The sequence below is a fragment of the Aythya ferina genome, assembly GCF_964211825.1.
Source record: "Aythya ferina genome assembly, chromosome: Z".
Classification (NCBI taxonomy): domain Eukaryota; kingdom Metazoa; phylum Chordata; class Aves; order Anseriformes; family Anatidae; genus Aythya; species Aythya ferina.
The window spans coordinates 34,693,691-34,720,374 of NC_140299.1; the positions used below are offsets into that span (position 1 = coordinate 34,693,691).

A 26,684-nucleotide genomic window follows, 5' to 3' on the forward strand; every position below is an offset into this window, starting at 1 on the left:
GTAAATAATGCCATGTACTTACCCAGCACAACTTTCTTATTCCTCAAGAAAATTAAGTTCCAGTATGAAGTTATGGACTGATACACTGCATATTACCTTGAATATCTATGCTTCTTATACTTCAAGATCTAAATCCATGGTCAAAGCTTATTAATTAAAAATACATTTTATTTTATAGCTGCCAGACATTAGATTTTGGCAGACGTTAAAAAAAACAAACAAACAAAAAAAAAAAAAAACAGAATCATGCATAATACTTTGTCTTCTCTTTCATACTTATATTCTGCTCAGTATGTGTCCTCTGTAGTACAGCTGAAGTATGGCATAAACTGGTTCAGCAAAAGTATTTTTCAGGCATTTAAAAAATCAGTGGGTTATGGTCTAAGGACATTCTTTGAGACTGTAATGTCTTAATAAGATTCAGTTAAGTTATGTAAGTAATAGTCTCAAATTCTTGAGTTTTGTATAATCTAGCCCCTAGCATTAATCAAGCTTGATAAAGGGCATACCGAGGAATCAGCACTAAAGTTTAAGCAGCTCCAAAATTTTCATACCAGATTTAACAGCACATTGCCTAAGTTGGCAACAGAACATTTCTAAGACAGAAGCAAAGCAAAATGTCAACATTTCTTACTACCTTGTTATTTCCATCTTGATCAACTACTTACTAGTTTCATTTTGTAGAGCAGTTTCTTCTTTTTCAATTGTTACCAATAAATTTTCAGTAAGGTCCACTCTTTTGCCCACAATTGCAAAGCCATTCCAGACATACATCATTTCCTGACAAAAAAGCAAAGACATCCACAGAATTGCATAAATATTTAACTGAAGAGTATCCCTTTGAAGGCTGTTATTCAATAGTTTGAGTAAATAAAAATACTGCCTACAAAAACTTTTTTTAAACAATATGAAAGGTTTCAAAGTTTAACACTCACTGTTAAGAAGCCCAAGAACAAAAGTATCCATGTTACTTCAAATAACCACCCCACAATGTGTACTGGACACTTAGTCAGTTACATGGGAGTTTACAAAGACAATCACATTTGTCTTTAAAGTCATTTAATTACAGTTGCAGTAGAATACCTGTGCATAGGAGAGGCAAATTAACATTGGTCATGTATGGTGTTTTTAGGCTTTTTTTTAGTTTCACTGCTCTAGTCTGTTAGCAATAGGCGATAAATTACATTAATCTTCCTTACGCTAAGTCTGTTTTGCCCATGATGGTAATTGGTGAGCAACCTCCCTGTCCTTATCTCAACCCACATGCTTTACTTTTTTCATCATATTTTCTCTCCCTAACTTTCTGAGGAGAGGAAGTGGTGTGGTCCAGTTTAGCTGCCCATCTATGTGAAACCACCACAGTCCTTTCTGGCACCTAATGTGGGACTCAAGGAATTAGAGATACAGACTGAATGCTGTTAGAGAGAGTAGTAACTGCAGTGAATTTGTGTTCTTGTAATGTGGTGAAGGAGTAAGGGGTGAAGTTGTGTAAATTGTCCATCTTTGTCAGTGTTGTGATGATGTTGAGTTTGGTGTAGGGAATTATTTTTGTTGACATGAGCAAAGTTTGTGGAGATTGTGTGATGAATGTTGAGTAATGTGTGTTTTAATGGCCATTCTGAAAAAAGTTTTTCACAAAGGATGGAATATATATTATAAATGTATATATGTGTGTGCACGCACACATACATACATGTGTTTATATAGAGAGATGTTATAATTAATTGGCTTCTATATTCCAGGTGGAACAGCAGTAAAGTAGACAAAACTTCCCAGATAAAAAATGTTTCCAGCATATACATCCAACTGCTTCTAATATATTCCTCCAAATCTTATTAAAAAAAAAAAATCAAGATAAATCCTAGAAAAAGCTTCCCAGCTGTTTTAGTGCAATAGTAACCAAAACAATTGTTTAATGTATTACTTAATGTACTATGTGATAAAATTTAAAGAGAATGAGAATACTTATGCAGATTTAATTCCAAACAAGAAAAATCTTTGCTAGTATCTCCACTCAATCATCACAAACACTACAGTATAATTTTGTTTATCACTTTGAATTGTAATTGCACCTATGAAATATGAAATGATGTCATTCTGAAACAGATACATCACTGAAATGTTTCTGCTGTAGCTATGTGTTGTTTCAGAGAGAAAAAAAATGGTTCTATTGAAGTCTAAAAGAAAGTGTTATTGACACTACCAACTAACTACATTACGCTGGACTCATTTCAATTCTTTAGTCCTGTCTAATTTGCATTTATTATAGTAATACCCTGCGTTTTCTTTTACTTAACCCATGGTGGAAAAACTCTTATATTTAAAGATACTAGATTTGACAGCAAGACCAAAAATACATATTCACACCTGAATAGCACTGTGCTGTAGAAGCCCAGGACAACCTTATTACTTAGGTCTTTAAACACAAATGAGTAAACAAAATCAAATACATGAACCACCAAATTTTAAACTGTTGGATGAACTTTCTTTGGACTTCTCTTTCTATGAGCTTTAACGTAAGAAATTCCTTCTCAAATGTGTTTTTTTTTTTTCCACTTCCAGTAGTTGCTATATTACCCATATTCCAAAATCTCAGCATAAGTGTATATGAAGTATCATTATGGTGTACATGCAAACAGGTTGTGCACTACTAATGCCTTCTGAAGTGAAAAGCATATGAAATTAGAACAGAATTTGTATAGTATCAACTTCTATACCTTTTACTCAGATTCAACACAAAAAAAATGCTTTTCATTTTCACCAGAAGAACAGATGATGATATAGAAAGAACTGAAGTTGTTGTCAATTTCCTAGTGAATCTGTGGGATAATGACTGAGAACCTGTCACAGTAAATAGCATGTGCTTACACATGATAGAAACCAATGTAGATCCGAAGATGACTTTCAGCCCCATGTACTAACAACAAATTATGCTCTATGGGTTTGAATCTTCACATAGAAAATCTGGCCTTGGTTTTGTACTGCTAGTTGATAGCATTACTCAGCCCTTAACTCCATTTTACAAAAATCCCAAGGCTATTCCGTTTGCATGAATGCCAATAATTCTTTAAAAATAAAAAAATAAATAAAAATGCAACTATTGGACACGTAGTACCCAACGATAATATTCTTTCACTATGTAAGAAATCATAGTCATTTTTCCCCATTTGTCCCTCAAAAAGGACAAAAAGAAAGCAAGTGTAAGTACCAAGGCAGGTAATATCAACTTCACTGGTTGAGAACATGCATAGCGCCGCGCTTTCCTTACTGCAAACTTCTCTGTTGGGATAGATTTTCCCGCAATTCTCTGTTTTAGACCTTCCACTTGTCTAAAAGGAGACAAAAATGGATATGACAGTTCACTTTATGTAATTTTTCCTCTTATTTCATTTAGTAAAATATTAAGTATTTCCTAAATACTTAGTGATTGCCTAAATACATAATTTCCTTAATATTAGTAAAATATGAAATATTTGCTCTTATTTCAGTTAGTAAAATATTACGTTCTCCACACCACACAGCCTGCATATGCAGGATATATGTTGCTAATAAAAGCAGTGTTTTAAACAATGTGATGCTAAAAAATAATGAGAAAAGCTGAAAAGGTGCTGGTTATAAGTAGGGAGTAAATGATACAAGACAAAGATATTTAAGTCAAAAATATTTGCAGGGCAGGAATGGGGATGGGACATGACAACTGCATTTTTAGTTATTCTATAAATGTTTACCTGAACAAAGACACAATGTCCTCGCCAGTCTTTTTCAAATCTTCCTCTGGAAGCATACATAAAATTGCTGCTTTCTGGAATACATATATTGCCTGTTTCAAACAAAAAATTCATATTTTACTGCATCTAATTTGTTGTGTTCAATAAATACAATAAGGACTGAAATATCTTACCCCAATTGTTACAGTGAAGTGTTTCCAGTAGTTCTCATGCAAGTGGAACTACTGAAGTTTAGCTACGCATCTCTTTTTTCACATAATTTATAATTTTATTTTCAGTATATTTGCTAATATTCTTAATAAGTTAGTCAATATTAAAGGTCTTTTCTGCAAAGAATATGACAATATACTATCTAAATAACTGATAAAAAAAGTTAGGTTAATGGCAGATAAAAGTATTCTGAAGTCCAGAAATGTCATCTGATCTGTTATGTGCAGAGATAAGCTAAAAACAAACAAACAAAACAAACAAACAAGCAAACAAAAATATATCTGAGAATTGAATCAAGGAAAATTCAGTAACTGGACTTTTCAGAAAAGAAAAGAAACTTTTATAACTCTGTTCAAGACATTTACACTTCACACTGAATATACTATTCTCTTCCTCTTTTTTCAAAAACTGGCCATATTCCCTTTTCCACTAAGCATAAAAGAACAACATAGAAAAGAACAGACAAAGGATGCACATTGTATGTTGTGCTGGGGTCATACTGTGAGAACAGTTTTTACAAGGAGAAGGTAGATTACCCTGCATGTCTCCAGCAGCCTTTTATTTCATGTCACAAAGCATCTGCTGACTATGCCTTCTTTTGTCTTTTTATAATTAACAAACACACACAGTTTCTTCTGCCAAGTTTTATTAGCAAATATTAGAAATTACAACTGCAAGTTAACCGCTTTCCTCTCCCTTTTCTTTCTCTTAATTCTGATAAGCACCCCAAGACTGAAGCATTTCTCGTAATGGTACCATAAGAAAAATTCCCCCTTGTCTACACAATATACCATTTGGTTCCATTGTCCCTTTGCTTTTGAGTTCATAAGAAAGGAAAAATTCCACTGATTCCACACACTGAAATGCATATTTAACTGTGGAGCGGCTACTGGTATAACACAGTAATATCTGCCTGCTCATTTACCTTAGACCACCTGTTCTCTTTGCTGAGGAGGTCTGCATACCGATATGCTTGAAGCCAGTTCTGCTGGAATGTGTAGCACCACATTAGTTCCCAGTAACAGAGATGATGAATCTGCTTCCATTCTTGCTGGGCTGCTATGCATTCCTGGAACGTTAACTGTGCCTAGGATTTAGAAAAGTAAGAATAATGAAAATTGGTTCAATTACAGGTTAAATCTCTATGACAGAGCCACATTTAATTACAGAACAAATTCCTTTGTAGCACCCAAGCAGAGAACACTCTTGACTAGAAAAATGAAATAATCTTCTCTCTCAGCTTATCTTAGAATAAAAGCTGGAATCAATATTAACACTAAACACAAACAGGAAAATAAGCATAATTATCAGTCCAACTAAATAGTTACCAAGATGAAACATACATATTTTTTCACCCCAAGCTGAACACTGTACAAATAAAAATCTTAAAAAGAAAACAATTGATTTACCTTTTCAAAATTTCCTTTCAGTATATCTATTCTGGCAGCATAAAAGAGAATAATGGAACCCTTGAAAGGAAAGGAGAAAAAAAGTACTTAGTTACTACTTTAAGCTTAAGGAAATACATTACTATTACAAAATGTATTGAGAATACACACATTTGGAAACTTCTGGAGGTAGGGTTCGAGAAGACTGTCTGCTTCCTCAAGGTTGGTGTCCCCTGTACCTAGAAATCACAATAAACCAACCTTAGTCTACTTTAAATAAATTAAAAAAAAGTGTAACAGATTAAGATTGTGGTTTCAAAATCCTATTTATGGCTTGAATAAATTAAAGAATGACCACCTCTACTCAATATGATCAAATAATATTTCTGTTTTTATGTTTCTATAAAAATCATTTCTTGTCCTGCAAGAAATAATAGTTTTTAAGATAATAAATGCCTGTAAGTAGACAAAGGTTAAAATACATTAATATTCTTTAAACCGTTCCATTATAAATTCCTTTTCCATTTTCAAGTTCCTGTAATTGCTCTATCAAGTTATGAAAACATTCTTCAGCTGCCCCCTTTACTAATTTTGAGCTCAGTTACAAAGTAGGGGTGAACCTGAAAGAAACGAAGTTATCCCTAATTTCCTGATGAGCCTAAGGTACAAGGACTGAAATACTTTGAAACTAAAGAACATAAACATGTATGTCAAAGATGCATACAGAATTAATAGTAACGTTCATGTGGCAAAAGCAATTGTTTCCTCACATTTGAGAAGTGTTTTCTGATATTTTGCTGTTGCATGTTAGGATAGCCCTTCAAATGAAATAGATTGTCAATAGAACAGTATCTACCTTGCTGGTTTTGCAATTATAGCTCTGTTAGAGGCATGACTTTCAGATCGTAACAAAGTACACAGCAAACTCCTCTTACAAAACTACTAGCCACAGTTTCTAAATTCAGTTCAAAAAGCAGAATATCTTTCAAAATGCGTAGCATGACTGAACACAGTGGGACTCACCAAGGATTAAAGAGACGTAAGTATGATAAACCAGCAGGGTGAAAGTACACAGAATGGCCCTCAAACTGCTGCCAGATGCACCTTCCTGTAGTTGATGGAGGCCTAACTCCTAAGAAAAAATACAAACACATGAAGAATTAATTATGAGTATAATACTATGGTACTCTTAATCATTTCTAGCTCACCTGAATGTTTTATCCTTTTAAATACAAATATTTCATAATTCAGCATTTCATTATCTCAGATCCAACACAATGTTCTACCAAAACAGTTCTGACACAGCTGACAGCACTCAGCAAGGAGTAGACTAAGTCAATGCTGAATAAAATTACCCATGCATTTAATTACTTTGCATGGTCACAGACCATGCAGCCACACGGGTCTAAATCTTTTCTCCACTACTTTCTGGATATGATCCTTTTAGAATAACGTCTTTATATTTGGTAGGGAACTCTCTCAGCTTCTTCAGTGCTACTTCTAGGCAAGAGTCCTCCTTTGGAGAAATCACTGGTAATCCTTAATTTTCTCCTGTCAAGTCAGCCACTATTTTGAGGTTCCGGTCAAAATATTAGCTCTACTAACACATCAACTTCTATACAGTGTTTTCATAAATTACAATTCAATTTCTGATTATTGAAAAAGATTCATGGGAATTTATTCTGTTCTTACATAAGAAAGATTTTCCTATCTATTCCAGTTTATTCCCATTAAATTACAGCTTGACTATTTGAGGATTGTCAAGACGAGTTCAGAGGTTCCCTTCTTAAGAGCAGTTGCTCTTCAGAAACAGATTGTAACAGTTTTGATTAAAAAAAAAAAAAGTTTTACTGTATAGCAACTTGTCGAGTTACACGAGAATTCAAGCACCATGCAAAAAATGTGGTGTTACTACAAAATTGTTCAGCTTTCCTTTCAGCTTTTATCACCTTTTCAGTCAGGGCACTAACGTGTATTGTCAAAGAGCTTCATCATGAAGCTCAGTGAACTAGAATTTTTACTGGAATAAACAGAACGAAAAGGACTCTATTGAAGTCTAATTTTATATAAACAAAATGTACTTGTGGACAACCTACAAGCAGTAAGACCATAAGGTGACTCTTTGGTTCACTAATAACTTGAAATTTAGTTACATATAATTCTGTGTTTTGTTTTTTTTGTTTGTTTGTTTTTTGTAGGCGGCAAAAGGAGTTGTAAAGGGTTGCAAAATATAGAACAATGGGAAAGGGGATGGGAGAAGGGAGAAGGGGAGAGGAGGAATTCAGAAAGGGGAAACGGGAAGGGAACCATCTCTGAAGCATACTGGCCATCTCCTCTGCTTGCTCAAGAGTCAAATATCAAATATGCTTTCTTGCCTGCATAATCTAGCCTACTTAACTTTTTAATAACACTAAAATATTAATCAGCTATGTAGATCATTATACATTTAGTGTGAAATATGTAACAATAAACACACCCAATCATTACCTGAGAAAAGTCTAATTTGAAAAAGCAAATAAAATACCAAATCCCATACCCTATTGCCAGAAAATCCAATAAATTCTAAAAGTCGGAGGATCCTTCCTGGTAACAATGACAGCATCTGTAATACGTTTCAAACAAAAATATATGCATTCAAAAAAAGTGTAAAACCACTATAAGCTTCAACCAAAAACTACTCTATCAAATGCCACTACACATCAGTGAAAAAGTAAAACACAAAAGAACTCAAAAATAGACATGCATGATCAACAATATGCAATCAGTTTGCAGCTTAAGGAAAACTCAGACTCTTTATGATCAGCCAGCATAGAAACAGCAAGAAAAAGTCCATCTGTGTTTTTTCAGATAATGATCCTTCTGTGAGGAATTGTTCAGATCTGATCAGAATTGTTCAAAAAATTTGAGCCATATGGAATCAGAAGAAAGTATTATCTATTTTGGTAGCACTTACAATCCACAATTGTTATCTTCCTTGACTCCCAGTTGAATGATACAATGGTATACAAAATTCTACTTGTTCCTTCTTTAGAGGCATGGAATTAGCAGACCAGAAAGCTATTCTTTTAGAAGTATTAGCTATTGTTACCCTCCTTTACATGCACTTTCTGCTCTTGTAGCTGCAATCTTCACATTCAACACAACAGAAAACTTTTAAAGATCACAACCATCTTTTCAGAAAACATTACTGGAAGGTCTATTTCAAGGTTAGTTTTTGTAAGCTCTAGTCACTCTAGTCACTGCCTAGAACAGACTTTTGCTGTTAGGCTTCCTGCTGAGGAAAATTCACAAAGAATAAGTCTGAGCACTTGTGTACAGAGACATCTACCAGCTGCTTGGGTTTTAAAGACTGAGAGGTGCAGGTAAACCTGAGTTCTTCTGACCATACACAGAACTGGCCAGCTCCAGTCTGGAATGATACAGAAATTACAATACCAGCAAAAATCAATTCTCACTGCTGTCATGGCATATGCTAAAAGACAATGTAGTAAACTGTAAATAAAAACACTAGCAGATGTATCCAGTTGTCTCTTGTACAATCCAGTAACTTACTGCTTATTCTCCCAAACTTGTTCATGATCTACATTAATTCACAGTGCCAATCTACAGTATGCCACTGAAGCCATAGAACAGTATACGTGGGTTACCATAAAAATGTTCACTCGAGGATCCTGTAACCAACTGTAGAAGAATCTTAAAAAGTCATAATACACATAGCATGTAGCAGCTTTTCCTCTCAAGAAATACATAAATAAATTAGTCAAATAAAATTAAACATTATTTAAAATAAATTAGTAGAAAGACCCTAGAAGGCATGCATGCAAAAAGCCACTACACTTTTCATGTTGCATAAAAGCTACAAAACATGCATCTCTGTTTCTAAAACATTTTATAAACATTTTTAAAATAGGATTACAGTATCCTATTTGCAAAGAATCCTACAGAATTACTACAATCAACTTTATACAGTCTGAAAGAGTCATACCAAATTGAATGCTCCGATTCCAAGTTTTACTCCTCCTTCAAATTGGTGATAAGTTTCATTTTTGCTTTTGTTCCCCTGAGTCATCTGTAGCACCTGATGACATTCCCTTTTGATATAAGAAAAAGGGAGGAGATGGGAAACATGACTTAGAAATTATACGAAGTATAATCATTGTATTATTTTAATATAATATAATATAATATAATATAATATAATATAATATAATATAATATAATATAATATATTATAATAAAAATGTATTATTTAATGTAATATTATATATATAATTTAATGTAATATTATTTATTTATTTATTTATTTATATATAAAATTTGGAGGCATTAATGCACCTCCTTATACCAACATTAAACCTCAGTGTTTTCTAAGGACTTACTTGTATATTTGATAACTCGTCCTAATTTTGAGGCCGCCTTTGATAAAGTTGATCATATTTTCATCCTGAAACAAAAAATATTAATTATACAAAATATGTTTTTAGCTATTGCATATAAACAGACATAAACTTCAAGCTACATTTTAATTGATTTAGAACTTAAAAAGACATTGGAAATTTTAAAAATGCATTTCAGTTATTAGAATAATCTCTAAGCCTAAGTTAGAAAATGCATTAAGTTGTTAGGGAAACATTCTTCTGTTGCATGTGACAAGTTTTACAACCTAAAAAGAAGCAGAGTGGTCAGAGCTACCATTACTATTAACTAGATTTCTAATGCATTTAAGTGAAAAACAGAAAACTCTCCACCAGATGGTGCTGTAGGAATCTTTACAAAAAATTTTGGAAAGCCGTTTCTGACACACACAAGCAAGCCTGAGACCTGGCAGAAGATATACCGAAAAATCCCCTAAACAGATTAATTCCCATTGCTAATAACAGCAACTACACGTACTATCCAACATGTATTTATTCACCTCTAGAAAATCAAAACCACAATCTATTAGCCATCAAAAATAAGTTCCTGAATAGCAAGATGGTTAACAATTAAGCAGGAGAATTTTTTTTCTCTTAGAATTAACACAGAAGGGGAATGTGTACTGGCATTTCAAAAATCCCAAATAAATACTCAAGTACAGCATGTATGACATGAAAAAGAAAAAAAGAAAAGAAAAGTTTTAGAAGGGCATCAGAATCTGGAACTGAAGGAAACATTGGCTTCCATAAATGGATCATCATTTTGAAAAACCTCAACTGTTCTGTCTGTAAGACTGGACAAGCAAATGCAGATGTTTTAGTACAAGCATTCTTGCTACCTCTTTCTGACTGACTACATTTTCATTATCATCATCATCCTCAAATGAATCAAGGCCAATCAAGGATGAAAAATATGGTGTATGGCAGCAATCATCAGAGTAGGGTATTACAGCAAACTGCAGTGGAACTGAAATGATGGACAGGCAGATGCTGCTCTAGAGAAAGGATACACTTCCCTTAAAGGTATTTCATTTCATACAGTCCCATAATTGAAGACACGTATTTAAAAATTCTTTAATAATTAAAAAACAAAATCAAGAAGCAAATAAACAACCAACAAGTGGTTTGCTCTTGTTTTATTAGGAAAAGAGAAAGGCAGTTATAAGACTGGCATTCCACTAACATTTCCTGACACTTCTGGCCTAAGTATTGTATTAAGTGGTTTATAAAGCTGAGCCAAATTAACCTTTTAGGCCCATCTGATCTTAATATGTCTCTGTGCTTTACTTCTTCTTCATAACTTATATCTGAAGGAATTATCTAAAATACGTTAATTAAACATTTGTTGAACAACAACACACAAGCAATGAAAGTATGAGGAAACAACAACTGTTTTCTAACCAATTTTTAGATCACTAACATTAAGTCTCTGAAACACAAGCTAAACAAGAAGCGTAAGACAGCAGCAAAATGCACACCCTTATGTGAACCGTAAGATTACCTCAGCAATGCTAAGGCATGCCCGTTTTATAATAATTCATTACTATATTGTTCATGACGATATTTCAAAGGGGCAGAGAGAGTGGTACTAAATTAAAGACAAGCACATATCAGGTATAATATTGTAAGTTGGAAACATTCTATTATTTTTGTGAAATGAAGAAAAAAAAAAAAACAACTGCATTTTAAAATGACATTTTGTCATACATTTCCTCGTATTTGAATGTCTTTTTGAAGTCCTAGACTATTCTAGAAGTGATGCCATTAATTTAAATCTACCATCTGTATGATACCTTCAGTTTTTCATTCCTGGGTAACAATAACATCTTTGGTTATTCAAAGAAACAAAACAAAAAGCAAGAGTTTTGCTGGATAGCATAGCATTTGCTGTACTTTCAATCACTGTCATGAAGTAATATTCATTCAAAGAGGAAGAAGTTTGGTTTTTAAACAACATATCTATTGTGGGGATGATGTTCTAAAAGCATGAACATCCTTCCATTAAACTGTTACACAAAGATACAAAATTAACAGTTGATTTTACCTGTACAAAGGTGAGAGCTGCTTTCTGCAGTAAACATTCAGCATAGCAGATTTCAGCATGCATTTCCTCTATACAAGAAAGAAAAGTTATCTACTGTCAACATTGCTGTTGTTAATATTCTCAAGCTCAATGGAACTAATAAAATGCTGCCAAGAAAAAAAGTAGGATTCTGCTGTTGCTCTTTTGATAACTGCTGGATAGCAGCAGTAACAAACAGATCCCATCAGAACTAGTAATTGAGAAGCTAGCTAAAAATAGTTTTCTGTTTCACCTCTCCTCAGACAAAACCCTTGATCTTGCCAGAGCTGTCTTCAGCCTTACGCAAAAGCCACTTACCATTCTGATGGATGATTTCCTGCACTTTGCATTGACACTACGTTTAAAACTGAGCCTAAAGCAACCAGTTCCTCAAACACTATCTTAGAAAACTTCTACAGATGAACAGTAACATTCACAACAGCTCAGCTGTTTCCTAAGTCCAGTAGAATGTTACGAACATGTTTTTACTGAGTCATGCTAAGCAATCTGAAAGGCCCAGGCAGACTTTCTGTCCTCATGCACCACTAAAGACCATTTGACTTAACACACATGACACAAGTTACTCTGCAGTGAGAGTAACTGCATGCTGCAAGACCAGCCACATGCATAAGGCTGCTGTATGTACAATGCACACATGGTGAGTTTGATGTGTCCAGTATTAAAGAGGGTTCTTTTGTGTCAGGTTAGAAAAAAATGCATACTTGATTCTGCCTGAATCGGAAATAGTAGATCAGCATTTTCAGAGCCATGAACAATGTACTGATACCATTTCCCAAAACACCTTAAGGCAAAACAGACAAGCACAAAACTTGTTAATATATTCAGATTCAAATACAACTAAGGATAAGGACTTATTCCACAGCACCAATGATTCTTAAACCTTTTGGCAATTGTCTTAAGCTAAAAAAAAAAACAAAAACAAAACTCTCCTCAGTCCTGTAACTGGTTGTCAAACACATTGCTCTCTTACTTCATCATGCATGCTCAGTCTAACAAATAAGCCTGTATACACCATTTCATGAAACTATGCATTGAAAAGGACACATAAGTGATTGGTCCACACTAATCAACATTGCTCCCAAAGGACTCCGCAATATTTGAAGATGGAACATGCAGGGTTTTGAGGGGGGGAGGGGGTTGCTTCTTGTTTTAACTGTAAGACACTAAAGTCAAATTAAAGAGTTAAGCATATTAGTGTGCGTTGGCTGGGTGTTCTTGAGCTTTTTTCATTTTGTTATTTTAATTGTATTATAAACCACTTACCTTCACTCAACTGATCCACTGACTGTTTAGAAACTAGATTGGACAAGGACTCTACCACTGTGTTTCTTTTCCTGAATCTGAATCAGTCATACATGGAAGAAAAGAAACCCATGTAGCATAAGTGACATTTCAACAAGAACTTGAACTAATTTATAATTCTTAACTATTTCCAACCACAAATTGTAGACATTCTTAGGAAGGTCGATAGCTATGATTTTTTTAGTCTAATCGTGGCCGCTGACAGGCCCAGAAGCCTATGCAACCTTAAACTACCTTTCAAGTATGCATTTAATCTATGCTAAGTATACAAGAGCATACCATTCCCCGGTTCCAGCCATGGGGTTCCCACCTAACTCAGCTCACATGCAAGAACACTGCTGGGGAATGAATCACATGCTAAACAGTTTCTCATTGGACCTCTAGCTTTTAAAACAAGACTTTTGAGAAAAAGTCACACACATTAACAAAACTGCTGCAGAGTTCTTTATGATGCTGGGCAAGCCACAATAAAAATTTGAAGTCAAGTTATTCTTCCATTTGTTCTCAAACCTGGTCTCAGAATTACAATGAAAACCAAGGAGTTACGTTTTCAACAAAAATGAGAACATAAAAAGTCATAAAATATTGATGTATTTATGTTAGACATGGAATTTTACACTGGACATCCCGTATCAGTCACACATCTTAGTTTTAACAAATCTCAATTATTCATATTACAAGGTGATGGTTTATCTTAAGGTATGCCATTATAAAAACATATTCACTGCTATTTACAAACACCTCAGCCTTATGCAGAAGCCGAATACACAACTCTACATTTAGAAAAGGAATGCATTTTACATGCCAGAAAGTAATTCATTACAAATATTAAACATTTGCTTATCATCTGTTTACTCTCTTCTGCATACTGAAAAGGGCAGGGCTCCATCAATGAAATTACGACATTACAATTTAACATGATGCATAGCAAAAAAAAGTAATCATAAATGAGGAACCTCAAAAAGAAGTACCTCAAAAATGTAAATTTCTCAAGTTTACCTTTGGCAGGTTTGCAAAGCTTCTTTCATTGTAGAAATTCCCATTTGTATATCCTGTTGTTCAAAGGTCATAGCCGCTTGCATAACTAAAATAGTGCTGTATCCAAGGGCATGGTACATACTATCTTTAGACCTATGGCAAACATACAAGTCTTCTGCATTTTAACCAAAATTTAAATTAAAAGACAAAATTAAATGCTGTCTGAGACACCTACATGAGTTTGTGTAAGGACAGAAGAATACAGCAAGAAAATAGAGTTAGGGACATAATCTAGTAAATACAATCAGTATTTTCCCCACAGTGCTACTTGTCCACCTCCACAAGGGAGTTGCAGCAAGTCCCAGAAAATATACAAACTGGGTTACACAAACATTTGCACTTAATTATACACCCATTTATAGTCCACTGGCATATCTGTTTAATTTAGCTAATTAAGCCTTGACATAAATACTCTTTCAGCTCTGCTTTCACGTAACATAAGAGGTAGGGACATCCTTATAAAATTACTAACTGATCCAGAGATACAACGATCTGCATCTGTGAAAGGCCAGTACCCATGTGCTCAGTCCTGCATAAAAGGCTACATTGAATCAGCCTGGCTTTCACAACATCTAAAAAAAATTCTCACACCATCAAAGCAACTACTGGAAAGGGGAAACTGGAGTGAAACCTGGGTACCAGCTGGGTTTTGGTACCAGCTGGGTTTTGAAAGCTTCAGGAAAATGAAGTCTGCCCACTCCTCTGGTACTCTACTAGTCTTTCAATGTACTTTTTCCTAATGACCAGTTTGAACCTCCTAAGCTTCAACTTATGGTAACCGCCTCTTGTTTTACCATCTGCCACTATGGATAAGACCATCTCTATCTTTGCAACTTCCCCTCAATAGCTACAAACCACTATTAGATTAATCCCCTAAGTCTTTTTTGACGAACTGAAACAAGCTCAGCTTGCAATCTCAGGAGTCATATGTATTAGTTTTCTAGCTATCCTGCTAGCCCTTTGCTAGATCCTTTCCAGTTTCCTCAACATGTTTTTTCAATCAACGAGCCACACCACAAGCACAGTTTTGAAGACAGAAAACTTCAGCAGATGAAAGGAAGACAGATCCTTGGAATGTTTATTTTTTAAAGATGTCAACTCTTTCGCTTATTTTTATTTAGGTATTTTAAAGACTCAAGTCTAACTTTCATTAAAAGGCAATTTTTCTGTAAAACAATTGGGCTTTTACTTTTTGAAAGGTGGCTTTCTGTTTCTTTGCTGGGCTAAGTCCTCCTTTGCAGATTAGCTGAATACGCTGTATAAGAGGCTCAGAGTCTATTAGCTGCCAGGGACTCAAAGTACTGAAACCATGGAGTTTATAGTATTTTTCTTCATAGAATACATCAACTAAAACAAACACTTCACTATCTGTAAAAAACTGCAGTATAAAATGGGGTATGAATTACATGTTTTTTTTATTTCATAAGGCAAAATAATATATATAAGGAAATATATATACATATTAAAATTTTGGAAATATATGTGTGTGCATTTATTAATACACACAAGCACAAACCTTGCATGTGGTACTAAGTATTTTGTGATAATACCCCAAAATAAAGTTTTTGCATACAGATGCGCAGCTGGGAGTTCTCAAAATGTTGCTCTACTACATGTAATTTTGTAGTCTACCTTCTTAAAATCATCAATACATCATTTTTACCCCATCTTACTATTACCAAACAATAGAGCAAGAACTTTATGCCACTACCTACATGTGCTACAGAACCCCCTCACTGAAATACCCACAACATGCATCTTCTTCAGGAGGCAGACAGGAAAAGGACCATGAATTTGCATCTGATCCCTGCTGCCTGTATTTCTTTTCCCCACAGTCACAGGTCATCTACCTTCACCCAAACAACCTTTCAGTATCCTCTAGCTACCTACACTTGTAATGGATGCAGATATGGAAAGAGTCCCAGCAGATGATTTGGCGTGACTATTAGCAACACCTTCCAGAACAAATTAGTTTGTACTGTTTGTTATAGGCTTCAGCACTACTACTACGGGATCTGCCCCATCTGTATTTTATCTCAGTGAAGTGGTAAGAGAGTGCTTTCAAAAACTTGAAAGTCAGAACAAACAGAGCAAGCAGATAAACCATTGATACTGTTTATTTCCAGGTTTATCAGCACTGTTCTTATTACAGTGATAGTATGAAAGGAAAAGTACACACACTCTCTAGAACATGCTACATAACTGTGTCCTTCAATTTATGAAGACTTAGTTATACTGACCAAATGCAACAGGGCAGAAAGACAGTCATTAAATTGAAAGGTTTGATTTAAAAGTAAACACTACTGTCACACAGATGTAATTTTAAAAGCATTTGAAAGAGAATTTAGAGTTTTCCTAATTAGCTTTACTAATCTGCTCAAAAAGCAGCTCCTTTGCACAAATTCTCTGATCAAAGATATATTGGATAAGGTCCTGTTCTTCCATTTTTTCATTATGCACTAGAAAAGACAACTTGAATGATAAACTATAACAAACCAATTAAGTGCTTCATTAACAGGTCTGTGATGGAATTAAGGAGAAATATGTGCACTGCTAAAGGCCCAGAATATTGAGAAATGTTTTTGGACATGAGGGAATAAATGAAAGCTATTATTTTCAGAGCTATAAATTAATCTTCAGCTACCACTTATCACATTTCACACTATCTGTTTACAGTAACGTAAGCAAATAACATGATCTCACCATGGGCGAAGTAATTCCAGGGCTTCAGAGAACTTATTGTTTAGAAATAAATTCAGTGCCATTGAACATTCTTCCAGAGCAGTCTTGAGATCCATTTTGGATGCCCTAAAAAAAAAGAATGTTAACTTAGTCAAACTGTAAATGTATTTTATATATTTATAAATATTTTTCTTATATAACTCCATGGGTCTTACATAGCAATTTTATTGTTCATTTTTAAAATCTGACCTTACAAAACCAAGTCAGATTCTTATCACTTCACCCATGCTACATAGGAATACTCTCTTTTCTTACTAAAGTGATGTTTATGGCTTTGTCATCCTCTGTTTACCAGTCAATATGCAATGGAGTCATTTTTACTACTACTTGTACAACAAATACACAAGTTATTGTGCCTAAGCTCTCATGGGTCAGTATTAACACAAATGTAATGTCAGATTTTGTATTCAGATCTAAGTCTGGAGAGAGATGACACAGTAATACTCTTGTTCGAGAAAGCTAGTAAACAGACATTCACTCTGTAAACAGCTATGCCCAAAACTAGACCTGTCAGAAGCTTGCAACCACGCAAAAAGCTTTTGTTCTTCCTGATTCACTTCAAGCAAAGTCACTTGCACTTGCTTAAGAGCAAAGCATCTAACAAGTGTTACCTCAGCCAGTTTTGTCTGACATTGGGAGCACTCACAAATTGCTCCACGAGTGGAACAGGTAACACACTGGGCATTCTTGGTAGTAAAGAACAGCTAGCAGCTACATAGCCTTTAATCAGCACAGCTGGATCTGGGAAAGATAATCTGTCTACAGCTTTAAAACAACAGGTTTAGGCACTATAATGGGCTTTATTCAAGAAAGGTTAAGCAGTGGTAAGCAACAGATCATGTCAATGAGATGAATATTTAAGTGCTGACCAGAAGAGAAGAATCCTGAAGGAGGAATTTATGAAAGACAAACAACAGTGAATGCATCTGTTCTAAATCTTAATGTAAAACACACACATGAAAAAAAAAAAGGGGGGGAAAGGGGGATATCAGAATATGATTGGACAGGTTTTCACATAGAATAATCAAACTCCTCTCCCCTCTAGCACTCTGCATCACCAAAAAAAAAAAAAAAAAAAAAGCTTTAAATTATTAGTTATGCTTTTTGTATTCCATCAGGGGCAGAAAATTACCTTAAGACTAAATGACCTCCAAAAACACTTGTTCAGCTTTCTGCTCTTTTTTTAGAGTAGTACTTGAAAAATTAATCCTTCTGTAGAGATATAAGATCTGTAACTGAGTACTTTGAAACTACTAAAGACGTATTATTGAGCCTACCAAGAGGCAAATTTTGCACTTCGTAACAGTGAATTGCAAAGTTGTGAATTGCCCAACAGATCACTTCCTTCCCAATCTGTCTTGAAGATACTGTTTAAAAACAAACAAAAAAGTGCCACACATCCTGGGCCTTGAGCCATGGTATAGTTTGGCCAAAAAGGCATACTAGTTATTATTTAGGGACAGATTTTTTGTTGTTCTTTTTTGATGATGCTCTGCTGATTATAATATTGAAGCAATCCCTAAGGAAATAATACAGAAGGTTTTGGCCCACTGACAATACAGATCACATATACACGATCACATACTACTGTGATTTTACAGTAGCTTTTGTCAACACAGGAAAAGTAACCCTTGTTCAAATATTTTAATAATTTTACAGTTTATTTTACTTTTTGTCTTTTATAAATCCTGTAAATTAACAAAATATTACAGAACAGTCAAAGCAAGTAACAAGGCCTTGATGAACTAATACCACTTTAACCATTTGTCTAAGAACATATGGTTTCATGACCCTCAAAGGCCCTTTTTTATTTAAGTGATGAGATAAAGGTACAGGTCCTCTTTATATCCTGGCTCTAACTCGCTTCCTAATGCAATTATTTCAAGAATAATTTCACAAAATTAAGGCCCAGTAGAAAGCTGATCAAAGGCAAAGTTTCTATTTGCTTGACAGTCTTTGTTTATGCATGACAGCTTGGTTTTGGGGATACCTATGGTTGTGATATGTTATCAGTCCTTGCACTCTATTGCTGGTCATCTAGAGGCTTCTCCTCACCTGAAAATTTACAGTATTTATTAGATGTCTCACTGATTCTGATATTCCTAGTACCTTCTGACAACACTACAACTTTCCAGCAGGTCTGCTTTATGAAAGAAGGCATAACATAGTTAAGCTACAGAAGTCCTGACAAAAGGACACAAAATATAATACTGATTGTCGAGATGTATTTTTGTAACTCTTAGTTTGCTACTTGTACCAGACAGCAAAGTCTAGACTTCAGCAAACTCCTCATGTTCCAGTCTTTTCACTGCTCTTTGTCTGGTTGAGCTTTACTGAACTTCCTGTACAGATATTCTCCTTGGGGCATGCTGGGGATCCAGGCAAACAGAACAAGAGTCTTATCAGCACAGAAGCTTTCTCCTTCCCCAGGTGCTTAAGATTCTCTGCCAGAGGATCAGACTCCCAGATTTCACCCAGTATCCTGTCCGAAGCCTGGGGAACAAGGACTGTAATGTGGCTCACGACTGCCCTGCTGTATAGGTACAGGTAACTGAAGTCTTTATTAACCAGTACTTATTAGTAACATATGGCAAGCAAATCTAGTTCATATGTGTTCTTTTTATCTCTAGCCTACACGACCCAGTGTCCTGTTGCCTGTATTCATTTATGTTCTCTTACTTAGCTATCTTCAAGCTAGACATCTAACTTGCCTTCTATTTAAAAAAAAAAAAAAAAAAAAACTCAGGGAAGTTGTTGCATGGAAACTTTATTTAGGTCTACATAAAAATACATAAGTAATAATAACAAAATGCAGATGAAAAAGAGTCAGCATTTTGTTGTTGTTCACATGCTGCTCTTCATATAAGATATAAAGATACATATACATATGAAGATGCATATAAGATACAATACAAATACAGAATATAAGGGTACAATTCACAATTCATACTATGCTGGCTAACTGTACCCAATCTTTTACCTAGACATTCATTTTTTACATGTTAGTTACATTAATTACAGGAGTGTATTATGATATTTTATCTTTATTCAGAAAGTTTACAGTATGCATTTTCATGTAAATTCTTTGGTTTTATAATAAACCATAGCCTTGGGACTACTTCAATTGAAGTGTTGCAAATGTACTGTAAAAAAAAAAAAAGATGGTTGTTTTGACTTCCTTCTTCTTCATTTTCCAAGTCCTAAATCTTTCAGTATACAAGTTTGTATGAATTATCTTCACTGGACTGGTGATAATAAAGGCTACTCAATGATAGGAGTGTATTTGAGTAAATCCATACATTTATTTTTCGGTTCCCCCTCTGCTACATATATACATATATACATACAAATCTCTGAATCTCACCTCTCCATGAAAAATGGTGGGGTGGGAGGGTGGGGGAAGCCAACATAGTAGCATTATTGCAAGATGGCTACAAAACTAGACACCATCTTCTTTATGACTTCAACAGGATCACGTACAATTTCTGTTTTCACCTTTTAATAAGGTTTGCTTAATCTCTTTGATTTCGGACTCTCTCCTCTAAGTCTTTAACACCCTGATTAATCCTTCCTACCAGCTCCTCCTTGACTAGGGGAAAACGGAAAGTGGTATATTAAGCATTCAGGTTTGTTTGTTTGTTTGTGTTTAATTGGGAAACAGCAATTTACTATTGGTCACACAAGGCTTAAGAACTTTCTTCTCAAAGTTTCAGTGCACACACACTTTTTTATCTTTGTGAGGCTACTTGCACTGATATTAACAGAAGATTTGACTTCTCAGATCTAAATTTGAAAAAAAAAAAATCTGTGAAGAGTTAGAACATCAAATACAAAATCTTAAATGTAAATTTCTTTGCCTTACAATTCTTATACTGAAGACACTTTCCACAATCATTCCTGAAGGAAAAAAAAAATTCATCCCACAGACCAAGAAACCCTTATGGGAGACATACAGAGTATTTCTCTCTTCACACATTCACACTTTCTGTATCTTTAGTTTAAGAAAAAAAAAAAGTATCAAAGCCAACCACAAACTTGTTTTGTATTTTTGCATACTGTAGCTTCTAAATCCCGAAAAAATAACCCATTTGAGTACTTAGTTTGGGAACCTGCCAAGGCCTGAGATCTTAATAACTGTTCATACTGCTGAAATAAAATTCTTTCTAGATTCTGGCTGGAGAAAACCACTGAATCTAGGCTATGAAGCACCCTGCCTATTTGGCAAAACAGTGGACTTTAAACTTCGTTTAAATTTGTTCAACTGGATAAATGTTTCCCATTAACAAAAATCATCAGAAATAAGTATGTGTGTGATCCCATCCTTGTTAATCAATATTTTCTTGATAAACATTTTAATTTACTAAATATAAGCAAAGAAAATATATTTTACTGTATCTAGACTGCGTATTAATATATGAATAAATTTGTCTAAATTAAAGTATTTGTATGGGTAATAAATGTACATGTGTTTACATGTCTTCGTTAAAAGTCTTAAACATCATGGTCTCAAAAGAATAGCAGCAAGAAATATAAGAGTAATTCATAATGAAAGTTTTGCAAAATACTCAATTTTATCAGCTAATTCCAATAGCATCTGTAAATAGATCGCTGTCAAAAATTCACTTTTACTTGCCTACATTAATAGGCTCAGTTTTGTTTCTGATATATGAGGAAGGAAAAAAGTTAGTCCCTCAGTAACTAACCATTACTACTACTGTGTACCAATGCTTCTGTGTTCATGCTTCACACATGTTTTTTTAGGAAACTAATTTCATTCAGTACATGCCTGCTTAGACTACACATTCTATTTGCTCTGTCTTTCCAGCAAATGAAAATAGCTAGCTATTTTCAAAGATCTCAAATAAATTACTTTTCTAAAAAAAAAAAAAAAAAAAATCCTACACTGATAATCCACTGATTGCCATCATTCCTGCCTCAGGACATGATTTCTTAATGGTAAGTTGCAGATGAGCCTCACTTGAATCTGTTCAATTGTTCCATTTTCTTGGCTAGCAAGCTCATGGTCTTTTTGAACACCGCTTTACTTTAAATGTATCCATCCTCTGTAATGTCCAAGATCAGTAATGATTCCGACCTTTATCACCTTTAGCTGATAGGATCCCTCTTCCCCTCCCACCTGCACAGGATTACTGCACAGAGCTTCCTCCATGAGGTACAGATTTCTGTGCTGGTGTGCACTACCATACATACTTAATAAAGTAAACTCAAGCCTTCCAGTCTCGGGGTGTTGGAATCCACTGTCTCCCTGGAAGAACTTCTCTGAGACAAGATCAAAAGCTGTACTGCCACTACAGCATCAAATGTCACAGTTCATGGAGAGACGATAAAATCATCATTTCATGTTCACATCTCACGTGTGTTCCCCAAGGCTCAATTCTTGTTCCTCAGGACTCACATCTACAGCCAGTTTTGTTCAGTGATCTGAATATAGGGTTGGAGTGCATCCTTAGCAAGTTTGCTGATGATATTTAACTGGGAGCTGATGATGACTCACAGCAAGGACAAAAGGCCTTGCAGAGGCATCAAGATATGCATTGCAGCATTGAGCAATCATCAAAGGCATGAAATTCAACAAGGGTATACATCAGGTACAGCACCTGGTATGGAGTAATGCTGTTCACAGGCACAGTTTTGGAGACCATTGGATGGAGAGCACCCCTGCAGAAAGAGACCTGGGGATGCTGGTGAACAGCAGATTCAACATGAGCCAGCTGTAGGCCCCAGCAGTCAGGAGGGAAAGCTGTATTTTGGGGTGCATTAACACAGCACAGAGGTGATTTAGCATTGGTGTGGCCTCGCCTTGACTATTGTGTGCAGGCCTGTGCAGGAAGGTGCCAGTCTCTGCTCCTGGTCACCGATGGCAGGGCACATGGGCACGGCACAGAGCTGTGCCAGGGGAGGGCCAGGCTGGGCGTTAAGAAACATTTCTGTGCCGTGAGGGTGGTCAGGCACTGGGACAGGCTTCCTAGCCGGGTGGTTGGTGCCCTGTGCCTCTCAGTGTTCACGAGGCGTTTGGACAATGCCCTCAGTAACATGCTTTGGCTTTTGGAGAGCCCTGAAGCAGTCAGGCAGTTGGACTCCATGGTTTTTTTAAGTTCCTCTCAATTAACTTCTTTATTTTATGTACTAACACTCCAGAACATTCCTGATGGTCTCCACTGGTTTTACTATTTAGCAGGGATCCAAAACACTTTAAAACTGCCACATCAACCCATCACTTATTTAACTCAAATGACCCTGGTACTTTGTGTAATTGCAGCAGGAAGGCTTTCTGTCCCTGGCATCCTCTTTGACCCATTTTTAATTCTGAGCTATGCCTCAGATCAGCAGCGAATTACAAGAATGCATTTGGCCTTTGTTTCATGGATGCAGCTAGCAACTATAAAGATTTCCAATCTCCTGTGGTAACTGCTTTCACATTGACAGTAACATACATCTATGTATGGATGTATGGATCACCACCAGAGGGTGGTGATCAGCAGTGCAGAGTCCGGCTGGAGACCTGTGACTAGCAGTGTTCCCCAGGGGTCAGTGCTGGGTCCGGTCTTGTTCAACATCTTCATTGACAACCTTGATGAGGTAATAGTGTGTGCCCTCAGCAAGTACGCCGATGACACAAAGCTGGGAGGAGTGGCTGACACGCCAGAAGGCTGTGCTGCCATTCAGTGAGACCTGGACTAGCTGGAGAGATGGGCGATAAGAAATCAGATGAGGTTTAGTAAGAGCAAGTGTAGAGTCCTGCACCTGGGAAGGAACAACCACATCTATATCAGTACAGGCTGGGGGACGACCTGCTGGAGAGGAGCTCTGAGGAGAAGGACCTGGGGGTCCTGGTGGATGACAGGCTGACCATGAGCCAGCACTGTGCCCTGGTGGCCAAGAGGACCAATGGGATCCTGGCGTGCATTAAAAGGAGCATGGCCAGCAGGTCAAGGGAGGTGATCCTCCCCCTCTACTCTGCCCTAGTCAGGCCTCACCTGGAGTACTGTGTCCAGTTCTGGGCTCCCCGGTACAAGAAAGACAGGAATCACCTGGAAAGAGTCCAGCGGAGGGCCACAAAGATGATACAGGGCCTGGAGCATCTTCCCTATGAGGACAGGCTGAGAGACCTGGGTCTGTTCAGCCTGGAGAAGAGAAGACTGAGAGGGGATCTCCTCAGTGTATATAAATATCTGAGGGGTGGGGGACAGAGGGATTTGGCCAACCTCTTTTCAGTGGTTTGCGGGGACAGGACAAGGAGTAATGGCCACGAGATGGAGCACAGGAAGTTCCACACCAACACGCGAAAGAACTTCTTCACGGTGAGGGTGACGGAGCACTGGAACAGGCTGCCCAGGGAAGTTGTGGAGTCTCCTTCCCTGAAGATATTCAAGGCCCATCTGGATGCCTACCTGGGCAGCCTGCTCTAAGGAACCTGCTCTAAGGAACCTGCTTTGACAGGGGAGTTGGAGCCGATGATCTTTTGAGGTCTCTTCCAACCCCTTCAACTCTGTGTGTATTCTATGTGTATGTGTCTATTATATCTGAAGAAGCATTCCAATACCTCAGTTATTGGCTTTGTGATCTGAAGATCTTTCTCGAGTTATTTTCCTTCACATTTTGAAAACACAGTTGACCTCACTATTAAGAGAGCGACTGAGAAGAAAAACCTGTTTCACCTTATCCCTCTCATTCATCACTTATATATGAGCCAATAGTAATACTCTGCTCTTCTAGTTTGGTGTACCAAAATCTAGTTTGGGTAATTTCCTAATACGCAATGTTATTTACTGACACTTACAAATCTCTCAAATGAAGGCTATCATAAAATTATCTCACTGCCTACAGAAGAGTTTGGGCATTTACCTTGTCTTCTTTAAAAAAGACATTGTGTTAGGTGTATGTTTTATGTCACAGATTGTTCTGTTAAGTGTAGTTGAAGGTTTGAAGTCTCCTTGGTAAGTACAGTTGAGATTCACATACTGTGAACATTAGAAAATGTTCATAAAAGCAAAGACTAGCTTTCTTGTAATGAAAGCAAAAGCAAAGCTTTCTAGTTATGTTCGATTTTTTTTCTTATTCCAAGAGAGTACTCCTAAACACTCCTAAGTGTGGGATTCTTTTTAAAAAAAAACAAAAAAAAAAAACAAAAAAAAAACCAACAACAAACCTGTACTTCAAAGAATCTTTTGTGCATCGCGCTTGAGCATATTAAGAGCATGCAACTCCCTCACTGAGAACTACTTATTCCTCTATAAGTAACCACACACACCCTTCACCACCACAAACTTTGCTAGTGTTGGTAAACCTCTTTCGGCATGTGAAAAAGCAAGGTTTATCAGGCAAACCTCCATACAGCTGAATTTTCTCTTTCTACATATGCTAGGCGTTATTCACATTTGGAGAACAATGCACGAACGTAGAATCAAATTGTGTAAGCTTTCTCACATTTAAATGTTTCTCACAGCTAACAAATGGAAGTAGTTTAAATCATTTACATTGTAAGAGATCTGAACATTATTAAGTTGTCAATCACTTCCAATTCACAAACAAGAAGGACTCTTAACCCAATGTGTTATTTTAAAAAATCAGCAAGGAAGGATGTAAGACCATATGAAGAACAGTTCTTTTTACAGTAAACAAAAAGCTTATTGAAAACTGTTTTAAGATTTCCTCTAAAATCCAAATGGCACGCCACTTACAATCACACACCAGAAAAAGGTTAGATACTTGAAATGAGTTCCAATTAACATAAGTCACTTCCTATCCTAGGCTATTATCACTACTAATATAAAAATTCTGCAAACTGCAACTATCTGACCAGTATAGCAAGGACACAAACTTCTTTTCTAGCCCATAAAATAAATCCACTATTGAGTTTATCTCCACAGCAAATGCTACATTCATTCTGCACACATCCTTTTTATGAGAAGCATGAATTTTGCATACATAAAATGTCTGCAGTTTATATATTCAATGGAAATGTTATCAGCTTATGGGAAACATTCACAAACATTTCATTCTGATGCAAGACAGACTTGATAAAGTAATTTCTTTGAAGGCGTAGTGTATTCGCTGTTTCAGAACTTCACCAACGCATGCTTGTAGTCTGTATGCTAAACATTCATTTAAGGAAACCCCACTGGCAGCAAAACTACCCAGTGCTGCTTTAGCCAACAAACAGACGAATTACTCTGAACGCTTACTATACTGTGATCTATTCTACAACGCATGGTTTTCTGAAACAAACACAAATAATAAAAAAAAAAAGACCACACAATGCACACAGGACAAACACACTAACCCCAGATGTCTGTTGGGAATACTGAACAGCCTGCTGTAAGCAATCTAGGAGATTCCTAGAGTACTTTGAGGATAACTTCCAAGTCCAGGTATTAGACAAACCAACAAGAGAAGAAACATTACTGGTCCTGGTGCTCAACAACACAGAAGAGCTCATTAAAGAGGTGAAGACTGGAGGCAGTCTGGGCTGCAGTAACCATGCCCTGATTGAGTTTGTGATCTCAAGGAGTATGAGCCTGGCAATGAGCAAAGTTAGAACCCTGAACTTCTGAAGAGCAAACTTCAGGCTATTCAAAGACCTAGTGGATGAGATCCCCGGAACACTGTCCTTAGAGACAACGGAGCCAAGAAGAGCTGGCAGCTCTTTGAAGATGCTTTCCTTAGAGCACAAGAACTCTCCATCCCCTTGCGTAAAAAAGTGGGCAGGGAGGGCAGACAACCAGGATAGCTGAGGAAGGACCTGCTGGTCAAACTG

General features: G+C 36.2%; 1 protein-coding gene across 2 annotated transcripts in view; it reads right to left on the reverse strand.

Moving 5' to 3' along the window:
• TTC39B (tetratricopeptide repeat domain 39B) overlaps window positions 1-26,684 on the reverse strand; it is a 77,412-nt gene that overhangs the window by 10,159 nt on the left and 40,569 nt on the right. For both annotated transcript variants that reach the window (XM_084503213.1, XM_084503214.1), the window contains 14 exons: window positions 16,868-16,972; window positions 14,126-14,257; window positions 13,088-13,164; window positions 11,786-11,853; window positions 9,706-9,770; window positions 9,312-9,417; window positions 7,863-7,928; window positions 6,350-6,458; window positions 5,498-5,565; window positions 5,348-5,407; window positions 4,864-5,025; window positions 3,729-3,820; window positions 3,209-3,329; window positions 669-780 (listed from right to left, as the gene is read on the reverse strand). In XM_084503213.1, the coding sequence (XP_084359339.1) occupies window positions 669-780; window positions 3,209-3,329; window positions 3,729-3,820; window positions 4,864-5,025; window positions 5,348-5,407; window positions 5,498-5,565; window positions 6,350-6,458; window positions 7,863-7,928; window positions 9,312-9,417; window positions 9,706-9,770; window positions 11,786-11,853; window positions 13,088-13,164; window positions 14,126-14,257; window positions 16,868-16,972 (1,343 nt within the window). The remainder of the gene's footprint in view (window positions 1-668; window positions 781-3,208; window positions 3,330-3,728; window positions 3,821-4,863; window positions 5,026-5,347; window positions 5,408-5,497; window positions 5,566-6,349; window positions 6,459-7,862; window positions 7,929-9,311; window positions 9,418-9,705; window positions 9,771-11,785; window positions 11,854-13,087; window positions 13,165-14,125; window positions 14,258-16,867; window positions 16,973-26,684) is intronic.